This window comes from Pygoscelis adeliae, unplaced genomic scaffold (genome assembly GCF_000699105.1).
Source record: "Pygoscelis adeliae isolate BGI_AS28 unplaced genomic scaffold, ASM69910v1 Scaffold267, whole genome shotgun sequence".
Classification (NCBI taxonomy): Eukaryota; Metazoa; Chordata; class Aves; order Sphenisciformes; family Spheniscidae; genus Pygoscelis; species Pygoscelis adeliae.
Window position 1 is genome coordinate 258,870 of NW_008825150.1, and position 22,366 is coordinate 281,235.

The window sequence follows — 22,366 nt, forward strand, 5'->3', positions numbered from 1 at the left end:
CATGGAAAACTAAAAAGTCCTTGGCTAGTGTAAGCATTACCTAGCAACAACTAAAACATCGGTGTGTTATCAACTTTGTTCTCATACTAAATCCAAAACACAGCACTGTACCAGCTACTAGGAAGGAAATTAACTCTATCCCTGCTGAAACCAGGACAAGCGATCACCTAGTCCAACTGCCTGACCACTTCAGGGCTGACCAAAAGTTAAAGCATGTTATTAAGGGCATTGTCCAAATGCCTCTTAAACACAGACAGGCTTGGGGCATCGGCCACCTCTCCAGGAAGCCTGTTCCAGTGTTTGACCACCCTCTCGGTAAAGAAATGCTTCCTCATGTCCCGTCTGAACATCCCCTGGTGCAGCTTGGAACCATTCCCACACGTCCTATCCCTGGATCCCAGGGAGAAGAGCTCAGCACCTCCCTCTCCACGTCCCCTCCTCAGGAAGCTGTAGAGAGCGATGAGGTCGCCCCTCAGCCTCCTTTTCTCCAAGCCCAAAGTCCTTAGCCACTCCCCACAGAACATGCCTTCCAGCCCTTTCACCAGCTTTGTTACCCTCCTCTGGACACATTTGAGTAACTTAACATCCTTCTTAAATTGTGGGGCCCAGAACTGCGCACAGTACTCCAGGTGAGGCCACACCAACGCTAAATACAGTGGAATAATCACCTCATTATTATTTATAATTTTTTACAAATTTTATTATTTATTTTCTGTTTTTTTTTTTTTTCTGGAATAACTGAAATTTTAATTTAAGTTTTACTGTTTAAGCTTATGAAACATCAGGAAGAGAAACTTCACATACATTGTAAATGTCTGATATCTTAATTATTCTGACTGTGTCAAAGGGAAGATGATAGTTGCTTGGCTGCAAGTGATTAATACCTGATGTAAATATTCTGTTAGTGTGAAACAGCAAGATAATAGATAAAGACAACTATTCCAGGTATAATTTGTAAAATGAGATGCTTAAATTACCAATGGTGTATTTTCCTTCATAAGGTTTTGGTAAGGACTACTCTGTTTAATACAGTCTGAAAATGATGGGCGGTATTCACAGTAAGTGTATGTAAGTGTGTGTGTGTGTAATATTAGATACTGACACTGTACTTGTGACCGGGAGTTGCAGATGCTCAGAACATGCCTATTGGTGTGGTTGTTGATGTTACTTTGCTCCTTGCAGAGGGGAAGGGAGAATGATATGAAAATTATGAAATTTCAGCTGAGTTTTCCAGAGTGACCTCTAGCTAATGATGTTTGGGGCCCTGCAGAGTTCTCGGTGAAGGTTATTCCTATGTCAGGGTGCCTAGTGTCTCTCCAGTTCTTGGGAGAGGTTAATCTCATCCCTAGTAATGTGATGGTCCTTGTGCTTGTCTGTCTTCAGTAGAGAATTATGAATGCAGCCCCAACGGATGGAGTTCTGGGGGGTTCCATGAACAAGAAATACTGGCAGTGATTTAGAAGTCTTTTCCTTCTTCCGTTTGTTCCCTCTCATTCCTTTGGGGCCTCTGTTACTATAAAGGATTGCCTAAAACACAGCTTATTAGTTGTGTCAAGCTAAGGCGTCCCCTGGGTATTTCTGCACAGCTCATGTAATTCCAGAGTTGAATGACTGTGTATTCACCTGTAATGTTTGAAGGCTGCTGCCAAAGCTTGAATGTAGTTAATTGCAGTCAATATTTTTGAATGGCTTACTAATAGTGATTTCATACTGAAGTGTCATTCCTAAACTCTGCTCATTTTTACTAGAATAGAAACACTGCACATAAAATTCCCAAATGACTTGTTAAATTGTAAACTGAATTACAGTGCTTAGAAAGACTTGGTTGTATGTGTTACTCTCTCTAAATTGACATGCCACGTAACTACGTATTCATAGTTAATTCTTTATCAATTAAATACAGCACTGTTTAGTTGTTAATTAAGATTTGTAATCTTTGCTTCCAGTGAGCTAAATGTGGCTGCTGTTGATCCAGACCTGAGTTTAGCTGTGGCAAAAAATGTGGCAAAGACCATTCAGCTCTATGGTGTGAAGTCTGAGCAGCTTGTAAGTAATTTCAGATTTCTAAAACCTTATGTTTTTCTATGTACAACGTTCTGGTTTTTGTAGATTTACAACATAACAGTAAAGCAAACCAGATAGACAAAACCTTCGAATTGGCTTTCCATTGTGTTTGGAAACATTTTCAGTTAAATTCTGCCTTCAGATAAACACGGTCTATTGGTAACAGTAAAATTTGTCTGTGTAACTCCAAATTGAATTTGCCAACTTAATTCAAAAAAATAAAATTGTAGTTGTTGTTAAGTAAAATTAAGACAGTTCAATTTGGTTTAATATTTACCACATTTGATATTCCATCAGTTACATGATACATCGTCCTTATGGTATTAAAATCTGGACTATTCAAATATATTTTTTCACAATTTGCAACAAAATTTGGGCATTTTTTCCATATATTTATTATTTGCCATATATTTAACTGACCCTTGATTTGTTTGCATTTGTCAAATGCTTCCAGTCATTTGCCATGCACTGTTGTCTAGTGTTAAACTGAATAGCGGAAGGATCCCCAAAGCCTTATCCTTTGGGTAGGGATCCCCAAAAAGCCAATGGATAGTACAGTGAATGTCGTTGTCATATGAAAAAATAATTTTTAAGATCAGCAATTTTCTCACGAGGTCTGTTGCTGAAATTTTAATGCTTTTCTTATGAAGAGATGAAAAATAATTTTTGCAATATGCAGACCCACAAGAAATGACTACCTACTCGTATTTGTAAACAAGATTTTCACTTAAACAACATTAATTCTGAAAGCAAACTCAGACTCCGGTGGCATTCATTTTCTATATGGTTCATTTAAATAGAGATAGTTGCTAACAGTTTTTTGTAACAATTGGCTACAAAACATTGCAGCAATTGTTAGTATGGATTCTGTTTACCTTTTAGACACCTGCTGTCTCTGAATAGCTTTAAAAAAATTGAAATTCAATAACACATACCTTGTTTACTATGTCTGTTAGATGAATTGTATTGGAAGTTTGCAAACTAGTTTATGGAAGAGGAATGTAGATGAAGCACTCATGAAGGCCATAAAGAATATTTAAAATTTTAAAATAAAAATTTGTGTTTACATTATTTTGCTGTATATTTAGAGCATAGTGCTTAAGTTGGGTCTTCCTTTAAAAACACCGAATCATGGCTTCATAATTTCAGAGTGAAATTTGCTTATGAAAGAAATCAGGATTTTTAGTAGGTTGTTTAGTCATCATGAGTGAAAAATATGACACTTGTGTCTCTATTTATCGTGGAGTGTAGTGTCAAATAGTGGCATTCAACTGGAGAAAAAAAGATATATCATCTGTAACTGTGAAAGCACCAGGGTCTGTTGTGGTTATCATCTCTGTTAGAGTTTGAATCTGACCAGTGGCTTGTTCGAAAGCGTACATCGTTTTGTGATCAGCCAGCTGGCAAATTCTTAAGAAACCCTGAAAAAAAGGATATGTAGAAATAAGCTGACAAGTATATGATTTGTGGCTTTGTATTAGCTGACCTTAAACTAAAGGAATGTAGGAGTAAAGAGGGAGTCTGAGCCCTTGAACTTCTTGAATTTGACAACTGAAAATAAAACCTGAAACTTTGAAAAACTAAGTGACAGGATTAGTCAAGCTGGCAGAATGAACGTGAATGTCCTTCAAGAATATACCTGCAAATTGTAAAACAATATCAACTATGTATCGCACAGCTACATTTCTTTACTTTTTTTTTTCTTTCCTTACTGATATACATGTTACAAAATTAAAAACTGGAAGGGCTCAACACAGTTGCCAAGGCATAGGTGTATAGTGCCATCTTTAAAGTGCTAAAATATCATGCCTAGCCTCCAGCTGCCTCTCCAGAAGGGCATGGCTCTCCCACTTGTCCTGTGCCATGCTTGCCAGCCCTGTGAATATAATCTAGAACATCTTAACTTTTTTTTGTACCTATTTTTGGGCAGACAGATTGAGCCTGAAATGTGTACCATGTGTAGAACAGGAGCTATGTCAGACAGCACTGTTTCATTATGTTTTAGTGGTGTAGCCAAGAATGCAATCTTCATTCAGTCTTGCAATCCAGCCTCCAACGATAGCTTTCTAAAGCTGAGAAGGGTGACCTTGTAACATTTCCGCTCAGATGCTTCATTTCTGATAGCTATAGCAGAGCAGTGCTAAAGATGGAAATTTAATTTCCTGGAGGAATTCACAATTGAGTTATCTTCCAAATTAAAAGTAAACAAAAGAATCTCAGAATTCTCAGTGAAGGAAGATTGGGGCGGGCTTTTAAGAGTCATTAGAAATTTTTTTTTTTAAATGTTGTTGTAATATTGCAGGTAGATTTGAATGGTGAAAACCTGAAACGTGCAGTCCTAAAAATGTTGAGACATTCTGATGTCAGCGTTTTTATTTATTCAATTTCACAAAAAAAGGAATTGCAATTCACTAAGATTTCATCACTGTTTCTCCAGTTAGCTTTAGATAGGACAAATAACAAGAAAAATGTTATTCAAGCCTCAAAGATTTTACCTTTGAGTAAAAGCAGCATCTAGCAATCTGTATGTATAGTACTAAAGCAAAAACAAGTAAGAAAAAATGGCCTCTTCCTGTGAATCCAAAACATTTGTTTGTGTTACGTGTGACTTCGTACACTGCTGGCTTTTGGTTTTCAGCTTTCCCCATACCAAGAACTAGTTGTTGCTGTGCCTGAGACCTATTCTTGTATTAACCAGTTCAGATGATTTCAGAGAAGATATAAATAACCCTCTGCGAGCAGTAGGTAGATATTCTGCTGTTGGATGAATCTTTAGCTAACCCCTTGCTGATGCTTGATGTGGTTGGTGTATGCCATGAAGCGTTCAGAATTATTGTCCTAATTTCACTCAGTGTAATTGCAGATTTTCTTACTATACAGAGTTTGAAGGGATAATTATACATTGCACTAAATTTTAAAAGATATTTCTGTTAATTTAAGAGTATTACCTTTCAACTTCACCACCCATCCTGTGTTTTGTTAGGTGATGCTGAGGAAGGGTGCTTGGTATATTTTCTCTGTGCCGTTATTATTTTGTCTCTTCTTACTCACATTTTCCCTAAATCAGGCAGCCCAAACATCTTCATAATGATTACAGACACTGCGAGATTTCCGTTGAGTCACCATTTCTACATCCTTCTCTTTCCAGCTTGGAAGAGGGATTAACAAATCTGACCATTGTGTTTTGGATAAGAGCAAAGTTTTCCTCTTGTGCATTTGCACATTGTAATCCATTGCTTACCTTTTAACATAATGGCTGCTTACTGAGCCAGATTTCGTTCACTAGCCACTTTTTCATACAAGTGAGGTAGCCCAGATAAAAAAGAACACTAACTTTTCTCCTTAAGAGTTTTCCAGAGCGGTCATCCATAACCATTTGCAAATACCTTAAGTTACCCATCTTGACATGTTGTGCTCTTGTTTAACTGGCCACATAAGGAAAATTAGCTCTTTCATCAAATGCTGACAATAAGTACAGTGAAGGGAAGAGATTCACAAGAAACCAATAAGTTGCATTTCCTGAAAACAAAGAAAAAGTTGAGTAATTTGGGGTTTTTTTGAGAATCCATGCTGCTTAACAGAAGATAGGAGCTCTATCTATTTCTCTGCCTCCTAGAGAAATTTTTACCCATTTGTATAACTGATAGTTGAGAAGAGATGTGAAAGAGAGCTTATATCTCACCAACATTTTCATTAGATGCCTTTGACATGGCAGCAGTAATTGCATAGCAGGATCCGTTAGGGCAGTGGTCTCTAAACTTTTTAGGTCATGCATCCCTATCAGTAAAAACTTTTTGAGCATGCACCCCCATTATATGTATATTTATTTATTTATAAAGTTCAACTATTTATATAGTTCAACATGTACTATTGAAGTTCTGATATTTTCTTCCTGCACCCCAATGGATTGTCTTGCATAACCCCTGTGGTGCACGCACCCCACTTTGAAGACCGCTGCTCTAGGGTAATACTCTGCAGTAATCTTCCATAATAAGAAGTGAACAGATTTTGGCTGTCCATTTTTGGAAAAGATGCCTGGTTGATTGCAGAAGTCTTTTAAATTCATGTTTGATTTTGTTCATATGCTACTTTAAATCAGATTTCTCATTTATGTCTATAAAAATGAAAATGACAGTCACCTGTCGATTGGAAGTGAGACAAAACTGTATTTCCCCAGTTGATTACCTGTAATTTTTGTCATTTACTGAGCTGAATTTTAAATGTGCTTGAAATGTGATTTCTCTCATAATTAAAAATCTCTTTGTTGCAACTTTGCAATCACTATGTTTTGGTTTGCCTGGTGATAGAGTTGTTTCTCTTACTGATACTTAGAACTGGATGTCTTGCGGAGAGAAGTCATGAAACATTGAGGGTTAAAAGCTCTGAAAGTTTACAAGACATGTACTGTTGCCAGCAAACAGAAAAATAAATTGCAAGATCCATTGTCCTTATAGAGATTGAAGATGGAAGAGCCCTATTTGGTCATCTAGTCTATTCCCTTCCCAGCACAGGACTATTTCAAACAATATTTATTGTTGGGGTTTTTGTTGCATTCTTTCTGCTTTTAGAGTGATGATTTCAGTTACCTCATATATTGTGAGTAGAAATTTAAGTACTGTATGTTCTCTTACTTTTGTGCTATTTCTGTTCAGCTTGGCATGTGGGTGGATTGAAATACACTAACACACCCACCAAGTGCACATAGATGAAATGTGTTGTGCTGTGAACATGAAAATGCAGTTGTTTAGGGAAGATGCGATTCTCCCACTTTTTGAACCTGGAGACCTCTACTAGTTTCCTCCCTAGAGTTACAGTCATCCTGTCAGACTATCTTTATTAATTGCAATCAGAGTCCCACAGCAATCCTTCCTGTCTTGCCTTGTGGAGGCAGTGTCTTGCTGCCTCCTCCCATCATAAGGCATCACTGTCAGAGACAAAGTGGCCAATAAGCAAGCAAAGAGTAATTTGCAGAGGCAGGATTGTAAAAATCAGGTTGCCCACTTGCTTTTCAGAGCAGGTGGGGGTGATGACGCTGGCAACTTTTGGTGGATCAAACTATCTTAAAAAAACATTTTTATATGTGGATATGTAATGGTATGCTTACGGCAAACACAAACTCGCTCTGCTGTGCTCCCAGATGGCAGGGCACATTTTAGCTCTGCTCCAAGCCAGGGTGACCAGTTCAGCCTTGGCACCTTGCTGAGAGCAACACTCATTCAGCCTGGAGCACAAGCAGAGCAAGTTCATGTCTGCTTGAAGTACAGGCAAAGCAAGAATCTGCATGGCCATATTAGACTAGGCAGATTTATCCTAAGGTTAGGGTAGATAAGGCTAAAATCAGTGGGAGCTGTGATTGCCTATAATTGGAGAGGTTCCTAAATATGGAATATTGTATTTTATGGAGTAATATGTTTCAGAAAAGTTTGTCTAAAAAAAGGGATCTTTCCAACAGACAACAGGCTGCAGGCAGATGATATAATGGAGATCTTTCCCACTGTCAGACTTGTAAGCAATCATAAAGAGGAAGCACTCAGAAGATGGAGAAGGAGAGTGGGTGTAATGAGGGAGGAAGGAAATAGAGAATTTGAATCGCTTTTTTATTCCCTTAACTAAATGTGGTTGGACTTGTGTCATACATCTTACAAAAGTTGATGAATGAGGTGGAGGCCCGAAATATAGGCTGTGGGCAGTGCTCTGGGAGAGCTACTAATCTACCCTTTGCCCACAGCTCATGGTAGAGGCTTGGCTTCTCATCAGGATTTTACCCTGGGCAATGGTTGTGGGATTTTCTGATTATCAGGTTTGCCTAGTATCAGCCACTTGGAAATTTTTAAGCACTGTACAGAGAGCACAGTCCTTCCTGGCGTTTTGAAGAATTCTTCCCCAACCTTCTTAAGAAAACATAAGGTGACACGGTGTATTTTATATATTTCAAAGTTAAAATGCTAAAGACCCAGTAATAGAAGTGAATTTTGAGATTAAAGATTAAAGAGAAGACATAAGTGCTTCAAAATTTAGAGTCCGCGCACCAAGGTTCAAATAGTTGTCCCATATCCTCAAAGGGCAGGACATTGATTCACATATTGAAGACCTCTGGTACCGGACGTGCCAAAAGGCAAAATGAGAGAAAACTTGCTGTTCTGATCCCAAAAGCAATGGACCACTGTACATTTGGGATACAAAGAAATTTGTATGGATCTTCTTTGGTGAATGAGGTTTTTAGATTCTGGGTTGTTTTGAGGGAAAAGTCAGCATCAGCTGATACCTGTGATAGAGAGTAGGCAGCCTCTTTCTCACTATCCTGGATCTCAGTAGTATATTGAGATTTATTTACATTTACTTAAGTAAATATCTGAGTTATGTAATGTTATACATGGTTTTAGAACGTGTACCAGTCGCAGAGTACTAGAGCAGTAATAGGAGCAGTAATATGCGGGTACTCAGCCAAGTACAAAAAGGGTCTTGGGAAGTAACTGGGAAGCTTTGATTTAGCCTGATATTGTTTTTCAATGCAATGGTGAAACTGGATTTCAGATGTTGTAAAACAATTCTGAATATTTAATTGCATTAATGTTTAAATGTAAAGTGACTCTGACATAAAAATTCTATGATTAAAACTAAGATACATTATTTCTAAACTTCATTTGTTCTGAGGGTTTACTGAGATCTACTTTTCGATTAACTGGTACTAAGTAGTGTAACTGGGCCTGTGTTATTGTAAAGTATTATTATCTGTCATAATAATGAGTAACGTACATGATGACAGATGTTTTTAGCGCATTATTGCTTAAGAAAGTAAACACCAAAAAAGAGCATAAGAAGTAGAAAAACGTAGCAATTCATTGCTGTTTCAACCCCTCCTTCAGAGTCAAATGCTGATATATCCCGATCACTCACTGCTTGTCCCCAGATGGTCTGGATTTGCTTTTGAAGCGGAGTATGCATGTGGAAAGAAAAACATATAACTGTCCTCAGAACAGTCAGTGTAAGTAAGTAAATGAGCTTGGTCTCGTCTGTTTGAAGGCAAATTTGTATCATCGAGGCTTGTTGTGATTAGTGTTGGCCTCACTTCAAGGATCAGCAAAACATGTCTGTTTTTGCTGCAGAAAGCCTGTGTATTAAATTGCTCCACACTGTCACCCTGATGTTTATGTTAATGTCTGCCTCTCTCAGTTGAGAGTACAAGGTCAGTAAATGTTTATGACTGACACTCAGGACTTAATTTGCCATCCTAGCTGTGAACTCTCTCAGTCTCCAACGTGGGGTGTAACAGTAATGTCTATACTAGTCAGTGAAAGGTGCCTGGGAACATTCCGGGGCACTGCGGCCAGCCAGCGCAGGACAGCCTGCCTCACGGCTGGTAAGGGCTCCCCTTCCCCAAAGCACGTGGCTGCCTGCCAGCGCCCTTTCGGGGATAGTCTCTGCAATATTGCCTCTCCTGAGCAGTGGCTGGTGATTATTTGGGAGAGTAGTTGTTGGCCTAGGCTAAAAACTTGCTAATGACTGTCCTAACAGTTTAGCGGTACAGATGATCACGTGCCAGATCCAGGAACCTTTTCTGGCACTGTTTAATTTACTGCTATGGGTGTAGCCAATATGTGAATGAGACTGAATGAGAGCGACATGCAAAATCTGTTCAAGAGGAAGCTTAAAATGCTGACAGATTGGGGTAATTTTTTTCTTGCATCTGGAATTCATACTTTCTTACTTCTGATGTAAATAAATCTCTAAGGCAAAAGTTAGGAGATGCTGAGTTCTTCTATAGTAACATTGCTTTTGGTCTTAAGATTTTCTTAGATTGCCAGAGCTTCAAAAGATATGCTTTCCTAAACATGTTTTTTCTACCTGTAATGCTTGTCAGCCGTACTTTACTTACTTTCAAATAGCATTTGGTGTTTCTACCAGAGTTTTAGTCCTTGAAAAGAGCACAGTTGTCTGTGGCATTGTGGCTAGTTGGCAGCTCCAAATACTGCTGGATGGCTGCAAGAAAACTCTTGGATATTAACTCTTTTCAGGAGTTCAACACTTCCTTCAGGTAGCCAAATATTTCTTTGAGCCAACTCAGATGACACCTTTTTGGATGCCAGTGCAACCAACCCCTTCTGTAATTTAATATCCTATTTTTAGTGAATGTAATGGATAGAGATGCAGGCTGAGGAGCATCTATCTATCTGTCATGTTCAGATATTTTTAGAGCACTGATCTTTGTAATGCTGATCAGCACCAAATGCATTACATAAGATTAGCATCAAAATATATATAATGGAAAGTCAGCTCTGCTGCAGTTGTTCTTAAATTATTTTTAGTATTGCCCACAAAACTTGTATGGCTCAGTGCATTATCCTGCCATTGTCCTCTGACTCGTCTCTATAGGAATAATTTTTAAAGATTAATTTCTCTTCTCTCAGACCTTTTCAATCACAGGTCTCTTTCCTGAGACTTCAAATAAGATTGTCAGTCAGTGATACACATTATGAAGATTTTAATAAATGCCCACTTTCCACTAGGACTGAAGCTGAGACAAACAATTTATCTCTCATTGTCCTTCAATCCAGTTTATATTTGAACTTGTGATTTGCAGGTGCAAGATTCCAAATTCTGCTTTACTTACATCCTCAGCTACTGTTGTGTTCTTTAATGCTGCTCGGGTGGCTTAATCTTTTGCAGTTACCCATAAGGATCTTCTCAATTTTCCACTTTTAGTGGATATTCAGAATTAATATCTCCCTATTAAATACTTCTGGTCCACTAGCTAGCCATTTAGAATGGGTTGGAATAGATTATTTGGGAGACTTTTTGAGTTTAAAGAGGCAGACTGTGACAAAACAGACCATATTCTTCTCACACCACTCTAGAAAATTTCTTTTTGTGTTTCAAATTTTCTGCAAAAAAGCTGATCCTTTCCTTTGAGTATGTTTAAAAACTAGTTTGTAATTAATGAGGTTTAAAATGGATCTCGGCTTTCTGCACATCCATCCCATCATCATAACTATTTGTGATATTGTGGCAGATGAGTCTTGATTTTTTCATGATTTCGTTCTTTGTGGGTTTATGGTGCATCTGATATATGACAGTCAATAGAAAATAGTCTGCTGTTTGTTTTTGGTGATGTAGTTTTGAAAGCGTAATTCTATCATGCTATGGCTTCACAGATCTTCCAGGATCTCTTTTCCTGAGATCACAATTAAATGTGCTCTGATCTTGGTTTATATTTTTACTGTTTAAAAACAATCTCTAATTTATTAATGCTTCTTCTTGGTTTGTAAACCTTGTTGCAATAAAGAGAATGAGGAAAGAAAATGCTGGAACGCCAGGTGGAATAGAAAAACAACAATTAATTCAGCTTAAACTCCTGGCTGAGAAAGAGACAGCGTCTTTACAAGGAATTTTCATAATGTCATTTGTAGAAGAAAAAGTGTCTGTCATGCTTGATCAGGGGAATGAAGATTTAAATAAGCTGTTTTCAGTGGGTTATTTAGATGATAAGCAATATGAATGGCATATTTTTGTCCAGAATCTAAAAGGCTAAGTGTATTATAACTGATCCAGAGACTATATTGGAACGTCCTGGCTCTATCAGTGAAATTGTTAAGAAAAGCAGAAATGCAAAGAAAGATGGGATTTAAAAGTTAAAATATTGCAATGATAAAGCAGTTGGATGAGAAGGATCGGTTCTTAGCTTTCTCTGAATATTCATGGAGATGGGAATTTTTTCTGAACTTTTCAGTCTGTGCTTAGTGGTTGACTAGGAAAAGGCAGAGAGGGGCTGGACTAAACAAGTTCTCCATTGATTGTGCCCCTGTCTGCCCAGTGGCAAGGAAAAATATCCGTAACGTGTTGCAAGAAAGAAAGATGTTGATCTAGGAGGGCTATAATTCTGGTTTCTTCTTAGGGAAATGAAAAAAATTAAGACCTCATTTATGGAGGAAAGCATTTGTTGGGTTGGCTTTAGTCATATGTATTCCTAAAGAGAAATGTACCTTACACCAACCAAAACCATTGTTTTGCTCATTTAATTTATACAAGTTCCCCAAATGAAATATGCTGTAGTAGCAAGAAGACGGATGTGAGCTCCATCTCCATTAGGATGTTTACTGATGTTTACTGACATAACTATGTGGTTTGGGCTTATCTGCATTGTTGTTTTTTTGTCCATCCATCCTCTTACCTGACATAGCTAAATTTAACTAGCTAAATAGTTCAACGAAGTAGGGGAGAACAGGGTGGAAAGGGAAAAGATTTCCTGGAATCAAATTCTTCCAGTGAAGGGAAAATACTGTTCATGCACTGGAATTTTGGCACCAAATTTAAACTCCAGCAAATTTATGAGGCTTGTGATGGTTTTGAATTGAAAAGCATGATGAATTCTCATTGAAATGACATAAAGTGAACTTCTGATTGCCTTTTTTATTATGTGATCTTATAAGAATTAATCCATGTCTCATATTAGATGGTGTTACATTGAATTGTGAGCTTTCATTTGCGGGTGAATCACTATTCAGGACATATTCCAGCAATGAGATTTGTCTGACAGTTCCAGGGAAACATATCTAGTCCTCCTGTCTAAATGTCAAATATTGTGAACTTTGGATGGAAGTATGAAATGTAACAAGCTCACAAATAGTCAAGAACAATAGTGAAATGACACTTCGGGAAAGGTTTTCTGTAAAGAATGGGTCAGTTACAATGGTGTAAGTAATGTGAAAGATTATATTTTCCCCACTTCTTTTTGAGATACGTAAATTAATTGTGTTATACCAGTACCTTGAAGACATGGTGTTGCTGTCATTCAAAAACTTGTATCTATGCTATTTAAATGAGAGAACCCAAAAATATTAATTCAATATTTGGCACATTAAAGGAATTCATTAATAGGTATTTAAATAGAATATGTGGGAGGCTATTATGTACTAAAATAATTTCAGAATAATTACTATTTCACTGTACAGTAATAAAAGCTAAAGATGGCAGCAGTTCTAATTTAAAAATAATCAAAAGTCAGCTAAGGTTTTGTAATATTTTCTTTTTGATGGAAAGATCAGAAGAGTTTTGTTAAAACAGTCATTAGGAAGCTACTTATATTGGTCAGAGAATACTTAGAAATGTCTAGCTGATAAGTCACTTAAGCATTTAAACTTCAAAAAATTAAAATAAAAATCTAGAGGAGAAAGTTGCATTAAAAAATAACTTCATGAAACATTTTCTTCATTCTCATGTTGTCTTTTGCTGGTTAGATCGTGACTCACATAACAAATGTGTGATTTTTTTTTTTTTTTTAAGAGATACTGGCTAAACTCCAGAAAAAATCATCCGAAGCATAAAAGGCTGGTTTTGAGAGTACTATGTATTCCATTTTATCTTGCTGGGAAAGTGGTTAAAAGACTTCTTTAGATCTAGCATGTAATTTTGCTAACAGGTAGAAAAAGAGCAAGATTGCACAATCCTTACAGTATTTTGTTATAGTGCACTCTACATTATTTCATACCAAATTAAATTCTATGATTCAGAAATGGCTTTGGTTAAATGTATGTTGATATAGTAAAGGCTTTGGAATTTTGCAATTTTGGAACAACTCTAATGAGAGCTGGACAATGTAAAGCTCATTGATAACCTTCTGCAGGGTAGAAGTGTTCTAATCTCAATTAATGCCTGGACTTGAGACCAAAAAAGGCAGATGGCAATGAAATAAGTTGATTAAATTTTTTATGTGTAGGTGAATATCACCCTATCATGTTGGTATCACCCTATCATGCTGGACCTGTCTCATGTGTCTTGGGGATGGATGCCTGCTCTTCACCTCTGGAGGTGCATTCGCAGTAGTTGGTTGGGACCAACAGCTATTGGGATGACATATAAAATACGATTAATCATTCAGTCATTAATTTGGCAAGCATGAAAAATTCAGTAAACTGTTACAGTCAGAGTTATCAGGATCAACACACAGTGTCCTTGAAACCCTCCTCAGACTTGGGCTAGCTAGATAAACCTGAGTCTGAAAAAATGTCAAATACAAGAGGCATAATTTTTGGAAGATGAGAAATTATTCCGAGTGCTTCAGGTTTAGGATTCTCTGAGATTCCTTAAAGGAACTGTTTTTAGCTGCTTTCTGATAGCGGAGTTGTTTTAAAGCATCTCATTATTTAAGGACCATGAACCATTACTCACTTTTCATTATTTTGTACAGTGCTTTTCTTCTCAAATGACTCAAAGACTTAGAGGTAAATCCTGTCTTTTCTGTTACAGAAAGACCGTTTGCTCTTTTCTGTCCATTTCTTCCACTTTTGAAAATATTAAGGAAGAAAAAAAAACCCCAAAACAGAAATACCCCAAGGGAATGGTTCGATGATTGCTGTTGTTCTAGCATGAATAGTATGAGCATGATGTTTGGTCTTTTTTCTTGGTCAAGGACTTAACAGTCCCTTCAGATTTTTCTTCCCAAAATAACGATTGTGTTTTCTATAAGATTTTGAATACCTTCACCATAGAGCTCCTTTTCTATAGTCTTAGAATATAAAATTTTCATTTTTCTGAAGAAGCTAAAAAAAAAAAAAAAAAAAATATTCTGGAAGCTACAAGAATGTCCTGAGGGTGCAATATAAATGTTTTTATGTACATTTTAAGTTATTGCCAGAACTCACAGCTTATTCCTTTTTTCATGCCTTGAAATATTTCTTCTTCTTTGAAAAATTAGAAGTAGTTCCAAGAACATAAATTCTTATTTATGATTTATTCTTAAACTTTAGTTCATTTTTTTTAAAGCAGAACATTCATTTTAATTTATCCTCATCAGTCAAGGACCTTATTTGCCCCGACACATTCATTCAAATTCTACACTTCGAACCTCTAAATTATGTCTCTTCTTTTTGCAAATTGTCCTCTAAGTAGCTAATATATTAGGTGGCATAGCTAGTGGAGTTCAGATTGTTATGTATTTTTCTGCAAAATGGTGTAATATTTTTACAAAAAATAGCAAACTAATTCTAGTAAACTTCTGTGTTTCTTAGGTGGAAAGAGGTTGTAAAAGGCTCCTTCTGCCGTATGGAAAACATTAAACCTAATAGTAAATCGTCCCAATTATTTATAGCTTATGGGAGAAATCCCAGGGCCAAACCCTGTTGACTCACAAATTCTATAAATGGATTTTGTGCTTTATAGAAAGTTGTTGTGATCAGGCAGGAGGCCAAGTACCAGATGGATTGATTGCTTTCTGCCAGAGGTATGGCCCCATCAGCTACCTCTATTAGGAATGTATTTATTCTCGAAAATGCCAGCTTGACAATTGGAGTTTAACTTGTGCTATCAAAACACATTAGTCTGGTGATCCTAGAGTTAGATCAAATGCTTTGTTGAGAGGCACTACTTTCGTCCTCTTTTGACTTAAGATCTTCTCTGTACTCCTAAATTATGATGCTGTTTCCTGCTCTTCAGAGAGTGGGTTTGCTGAGTCTCTTTTAGAGTAAAGAAATCAAATAAATGGAGTTTTCCCAAACTGTCAATAAGGATGCTTACAAGATCTTAGTTACTTAGTGTGAAACTGAGCTTTTTCACAAAATGTTTAGTCTGTGAAGGGACTGGTAGCAAACCAGCTCACAAATCAGCATCTCTTCTGAGCTGCCACCTGTTGAAAGAGGGGAAGTTAGTCACTTTGAAACACTAAACAAATTACAGGAAAAGATGTATCAATAGTCTGAGCTTTTCTACAAGAAAAAGACAAACTCAGTTAGCATTTTTTTATAACCCGAGGGAGAACTGATGATTTGCTTCACGTCCTAATCTAAATTCTACATTCATTGCTTCATGGTGAAAACAAGAATTTAAACCCAAACCAATCTTATCATAGCACATGTCTCAACATGTGAGATCAAATCCACGCTGTCAAATTACATGTCTGTTCTTAGGTATTAAACATAGAAAAGTGTAAAATCCGGAACACTTGATCTAGTTATTTCCAAGACACATTTCCAAAGCGGGTCTATGCAAAGGGGTGCAAATACATTTATAGGGTGAGAATTCATCTGACATGACTTCAGGCAGTATAGCTACCTGTATGTATCTGCGGTACTGCTTTAGATTCCCTTTACAGTTAGTGGAGGGAAATAGGTACATACAGGGTGCATTTACTCTCTCCCTAAAGCAGGGTCTCTAAAATAGGCTAGATGAATTACTCAATAGAAGTGCTTATTGCTCTACTTTGTGGTTTCCTGCATGTGGTGAATCATTCCTGAAATTTTCTGCATTGGGCAACTTACTGACCTAATACAAGGCACCTGCAGTCTCTGCAGGTGAAGCAGTGTAACCACATTAGTGTACTGAAGGATACAAACTAAAAGAAACTATTTTCCAGAAGGACTTCTGAATTTGGAGAGAGCACCGTGCCAGTCATGGCTTACGGTTTCTTGACCATGTCAGGCTAAAGCAAGTCAGATGGCCTTCAGTCAGCTTGTTCCTCTTCGTGACACATTTTTTGTGTATCAGCTTCTACAAGTGTCCTTTTTGGTTCAGTAAATTACCTGATCTCCTACTTAGTCCTCAGATTCTGTTGAATTAGATTTTTAAAAAAAAGTCTTCTAGGCAGCTTCCTCCAGCTAGTCAGCTGCTGGATTGAACATGCAAATTTCAATCTCCTACCTTAGAGAATGTCCTCGTATACATGTCAGAAATGTAGTACCTTCAGTGTTTCTTTCTCATTTTAGTTTAACAGGTGCCCTTTGAGTTTTCTTGAAATGGTGCATGGGGCGGAAGCTCACATTCACATTCTTGAGGGCACCACAAGACACAGCCCTTGTCCTAGTGCCTGGATGCATGATACGAAAGTCCTGGGTAATATTCACTGGTGGGAGACTTCTCTGCCTCACTCCTCTCTTCCTCACCAGCATCTCGTGTTGCCAGTGTGCTGATAGGTCATGTTGCCAAAGGGAGCTCATACTGACGTGTCACTCATTGTAGAATTGCCACTTGCTGGGGAATGGGGTGCCTGTGCTTTGCTAGTGCCCATGAAATTGCTGTAAATAGTAGACAGGCTTTGAGGTAAAAGCAGAAACAGTTCACCCAACTAAAGTGAAGAGCATAAGAAATCAATTGCTATACTTAAAGACAGATACAGAAAAGTTGAACAGTTACAGTCCTCGTTACTGCTCATTCAGGTCTGGCTTCAGCATGGCTTCTTTTCCTGTGTTTTCTTTTCAGCTAGCAGGCTCAAGCCAGACTAACTCCCAGGGCGACTGATGGTTCCCTGGAGATGGGATCTGGTCCTTCAGCTACGCTTTGTCTTTTAGTTGCTTCTTTCCCAAAATAGATTCTGATTTGGGATGAAGTCACCCCTTCTGTCCGCCCTATTTCTGCTTAGCATAAATTCACCCTCCTGGCCTTCTGCATTTCTGGATAAGTCTAACTGATTAAAAAGGCATCAGATTTTGTCTCCAGTGCCCTCATCAAAAAGAAGGCCCTTGGACCGTGTCTTTCCGCTGAGTGGATGTGGCTAGGCTTCACACTTATTTAACTTAACCTGTTCACACAGTGCAATCCTCAGTGGGCAGATAACAGAGGGAGAGTTACATTACCACTGGGCTTAAATGCATAAGCTGTGTCCAGCACAGAACTTCAAAAATACTTGCTATATAAATGAGTGATGAATGTGAATCATTGGTAAAACCTGGTATGATGGAAAATAAATTGAGGGATGATTTGTGTCTAAAGTAAATGGGCCACAAGCGTGGTTTGTTGGAACCAGGGAGACACAATGATGGCATTTTCCCGCCTGGATGCGTGATTGTACAATGGATATTAGAGGTGTCAAGAATTCAGTCTGAGGCATTGGAATATTGGAATAATGATAAACTACCTGAAATTCAGATACATGCCAGTGACAAAGTGTATGTACATGAGCCATGTTGCACAGAGTCAGTGCAGAACATTCTTGCCTCAAGGCAAGGTCATAGAAATCATTCTGGTGACAGCAAGAGATGGGAATGACCACCTGAGACGTCTGCTGTAGATGGTAGGGCACAGCTACCCACGTAGGTGCCAGGTGGCCCCATGGCACACCTTCAGGAGAAGCAGTCCTAGGGAGCCCTAGGCTGCCCAGTTCCTACTGCTCGTTACAAGAGCCGAGTTTTCCAAGCCTCTTTGTTTTAGACCGGTGATTTTATTTTACGATACACAACGGATCAACACATCTAGCAGTCAAAGTTCAAATTGATTAATTTAAGGGAATTTAATATGGTCAACAATTTTAGAAAGATTGGTTGCTTTAGGGCATTTTTAGACTGTGCCTGTGAAGCTGTTGTGCATTATTGCTGACTGCAAGAGTTGCTTGTTGCTGCAGCAGGGTATATTTTGTACTTGTTACTGGTTTTACTTACCACTTAAGCTTTTTCACCAGCAGAAGAGACATAGTCTAATGATTTCATTATGCCTAAGAAAAAGAAATTGTGAAACCTTTACAATAGACTCTGAGGAACTGAAATTTAAGTGACTAGGATGTGAAATTTTACTTAGTAGTGTCTTTTATGTTTAATAGTTGTAAATGTGCAAAAACCCAATCAAATAGTCTGTGTAGTGCTTAAAAAAGGTGTGAAGAAAAAGGTTATTGGGGTCTGGGAGGGCGGTCAGCTGGGTGGACAGGGTGTTTCTCTGCACAGATGTTTTGTTATTAATCTGTGAAGCTGTAAGCGTGAGAAGCAGAATTCTTAAAACCAGTCAGGTCTGTCAAATAGAAATATCAGGAAGGAAAGAGAGATGTACATAGCTCGCATGGCTGTTCTCATCAGGAAGGCAGGAAGATGCTGAGATGATGTGTTTGTCAGCTAGTCTAAAGATGCATTCTGATGGCAAATAATTGAAGATACGTTGGAAAAGATTTTTCCCTCTGCAAAGGCCTCAGAAAGCTGTTTATCCTGAAATAATCCCTAAATTTGAAGAAAGGGAATTGAACTGATATTGTCACCGTAGTGCTGTGAATCACTTTGAGTTCCTGTGCGCTTGCAAGAATTTGTCTAAAACTTCATCATTAGCAGTGCTGGCAAATATTAGATAACGTTGCTTGTGTGCTGTCTGTGTTTATGCTGAGTGGAAGCTATGGGAAGTACAGAAATTGTCTTTCACTAGTAAAGATTCACTGTTTCCCATAACTTAAAAATTTTCACGTTATGTTTGTTCCTTTTGTTCTTAAACAATTGTTACTGTATATTCAGTTTTAGTTTAGGAGCTTTCTGTAGGACCTACAACTGTGTTTAGAGACACGCTTCATAAAAGTCTCTTGAAGACTCGTTCAATGAGTTGAATATATTTTTACTGAGAGACTTTTGGAGCTAGGCATCTTCAGGAGTTTCCTGGAGGATAATTTTGTATCCTGAAATATAGGGAACTAGTCAGATAATGATATCTCAGTAAAGCCTTCTATTAATAGCTATTCTTGCTGTAATATTTAGATGTACTTCTAGAATTCACATAGCCTTTTGTCAATTCTTTGTATTTCTGCAGCTTTCAGTGCACAAGAAAAATTCTGTTTGTTTCCCAATTACAATTGATTTTATTTTAAATTATAAACTTATGCTGTGGTATCCTTACAGGACTGTTCTGTAGTTACTTGCTATTTATGTATCATCCTGGAACTTTGATTTCTGTGATAATGATAAAAAATGCATGCTTTGTGGCATTTAAATATGAAGAAATAATTTTTTTATTTTTGCTGAAAGATTCATGGATAGAACTCTTTACTGACAGGACTAGCAGTTTTGGTCCTTGGAGTTCTATTTTCCTGTTCATTTACAAGCCACTAATATGTACAAAGCTGTAAGCCATCTATTTGAAGAAACAAAGTTTTTAAGGAGAGGCTTGAATGGTTGTCAGAAGTAAGGACTGAGGGTATACAGAAAAGCATACGCTTTTCAGTTCTGCTGCTGCTAGTTTATACTGCATCCTCGGGTAGGTGACTTCACCTGACTCTTGGATTACAAAGTTGAAGTTATGCTGGGACTAGGTATCTCCAAGAGGTCTGGGTCTGAGTGCTGTGGTTTGGGAGCTGAGACAGCAGTCTTTCACAGTTCCTGTTCCTGTTGCCCAGTTTGCATTATCTAGAGATGGAAATCATATGAATCACAACAAGAGTTAAATGGAAGAACATTGGTACTGAAGACCTAGGGCTTTCTGCAGTGGTCTAATTTTAGTTAACTATAACTTTGTGGTGATGCACTGTTTAGAGAGTTGGTACTGTTTTAACAATTTCTGCAATCACTGCAGCTGTCTACTCAAGGAGATGCCAGCCAGGTGATTGGACCACTCACAGACGGACAGAGGAGGAATGTGGCTGTAGTTAATTCTCTATACAAACTGCACCAATCGGTTCTGAAGGTAGTCTTCCTTTGGTATTTCTCCTCTTGCCATAATGTTAACTTCTTTGCTCTATCGTATGCGTATTCTCCCATTAGCTGATGAGAACTGTGACAAATACAGCCCAATTTTGGGTTAAGAGCTGCACCTTGCTGTGCATTTGTACAACTCTTTGAGACTTGGCTGGCCCTTGTAAGCACCTCTATGTGACAAGTTGTCAATATTAGAAGAGTGAAAGCTGTGTTTATAGAGAATAATCACGTCTCACAGCCATTGTTTTGTGAGCCTGAACAATTGAACTCTTTCTGGTTTTTCTTATCAAGTAAACTCTGTCTTTGTACTGGTCAGCCTGATAGCCCTTGTCTGCATCTGTCCCAGCCCAAGCTTATCTTTCTCAGAAGACCCTCACTGCTTTCCCATGATTGTGGCCAAACTGAAAAGGGGAAGGAAAGGGTGAAATCAAGAAAAGCAGCACCTCACAAATATCTCCGTGCATTGTTGCTGTGACCAAAGTCTGGCCTGGAAATGTTTTCAGGACTAAGCACAGTTATGAATAATTCCAATTTACTGGCTTATTGATGCCAATGGTTACACAGTCTCTGTAAATTAAAACAAACAGATATAGCGGTAGTTGTAGTTAATCGTGTTTAAATCCTAGCCTGATTAGAAAAAAGATCACGAGTAATCCTGACTGTGGATATGTTTAAAGAATGTTAAAAAATGCTAAAAAGCCTATAAAATTTGCTTGGATTTTGCAAACAGATGGTAGATCAACTTTTAAGTCTGCTTTCTCTGATGTGTTTAGTGATGAACCTCATGTGCCTTAGTGTTGGAGGGAGATCTGATATGATTCAGTCTTTGAGTTCAGTACTTATCTGGCTTAAAAATATTATTGTATAGCATGTTCATACCTGTAAGGAAATTGGTATAATATTCCTTCAGATCATTTCTTGACTTTCAATTCTAATATCGTTGTAGCTGTACATAAACAGCTATTTAACATGTAGTATTATAACAGTCATAATACTGAGAAAGAACAACCATTCTTTCGAATATTTGCCATAGAGCTGCTTGTATAGTTCTCCATAAATTCTACACTTAGCAGTGGGAGAATACACCACTCATTTTTATTCTGATTCTGTTAACCCTTTAGCTAAATTTCAGTTGAACTCACTTGAATCATTTCTTTGCCAAGGCAGAAGCAGAATCCATAGGAAATTTGAGAGCAAAGGACCGATACTGGTGCATTGCAAATTCTGTCTGTATAAAACACATTTGATAGTTATCTATACCTATGTAAACTACTCATTACTAAGGATAACTCAGTATGTTTTTAAATGAAATTAAATATTATGGATCCTAATAATTTGTTGAATGTTGACTATTAACAATTACTTTAAAATTTTTAGGTCATTACCAATCAGAGTTCATTTCCAGCAGCTGCTGAGCAAACAGTCACAACTGCCTTAAAGGTAACTGAATGTCCATATGCTGCAGGGATAGGGCTGAGCTTTGCTTTGTTTGTTACACTTAAAATGGGCACTTACTTTCCCAGGTGCTATATTCTGAAATTTATATTTTGTTGTATCTGCAGCTACATATATGTTGCATGTGTCAAATCACTGCTTGAGTAGCGTTTGTATTCAAAAATATTCTCGTAATGGTTGGAACCCAGATGTCATCTGACTGTGAAAATAAATGTCTTTCTGTGCAGCATTCACACAGCAATAACTGGATCCTTCATCACCCCCTTAGCTCCCTTAACACACATATAAAATAACGGGTTTTTTTGCTACCTGGTGCTTTTCGGGGGGGCAATGTGGATGGCTGTGCAGCCTGCTGTGGATGACAGCTATCCACATCCATCCTGCTGTGCACTAATCTGGGAGGGGTTGTGTGCAGAGGAATGAAGGGCAGCTTGCGTGTCTGGGGAATGAACAGCTGAACGACGTGTGTGCACCAAAACATGTAC

The 22,366-nt window shown here is 37.9% G+C and overlaps 1 protein-coding gene across 1 annotated transcript in view; it reads left to right on the forward strand.

Annotated features, from left to right (window-relative positions):
- COG5 (component of oligomeric golgi complex 5) overlaps positions 1–22,366 on the forward strand; it is a 193,646-nt gene that overhangs the window by 146,708 nt on the left and 24,572 nt on the right. The window contains exons 14-16 of the mRNA XM_009328367.1: positions 1,947–2,046; positions 20,305–20,415; positions 21,804–21,866. Of these exons, the coding sequence (XP_009326642.1) occupies positions 1,947–2,046; positions 20,305–20,415; positions 21,804–21,866 (274 nt within the window). The remainder of the gene's footprint in view (positions 1–1,946; positions 2,047–20,304; positions 20,416–21,803; positions 21,867–22,366) is intronic.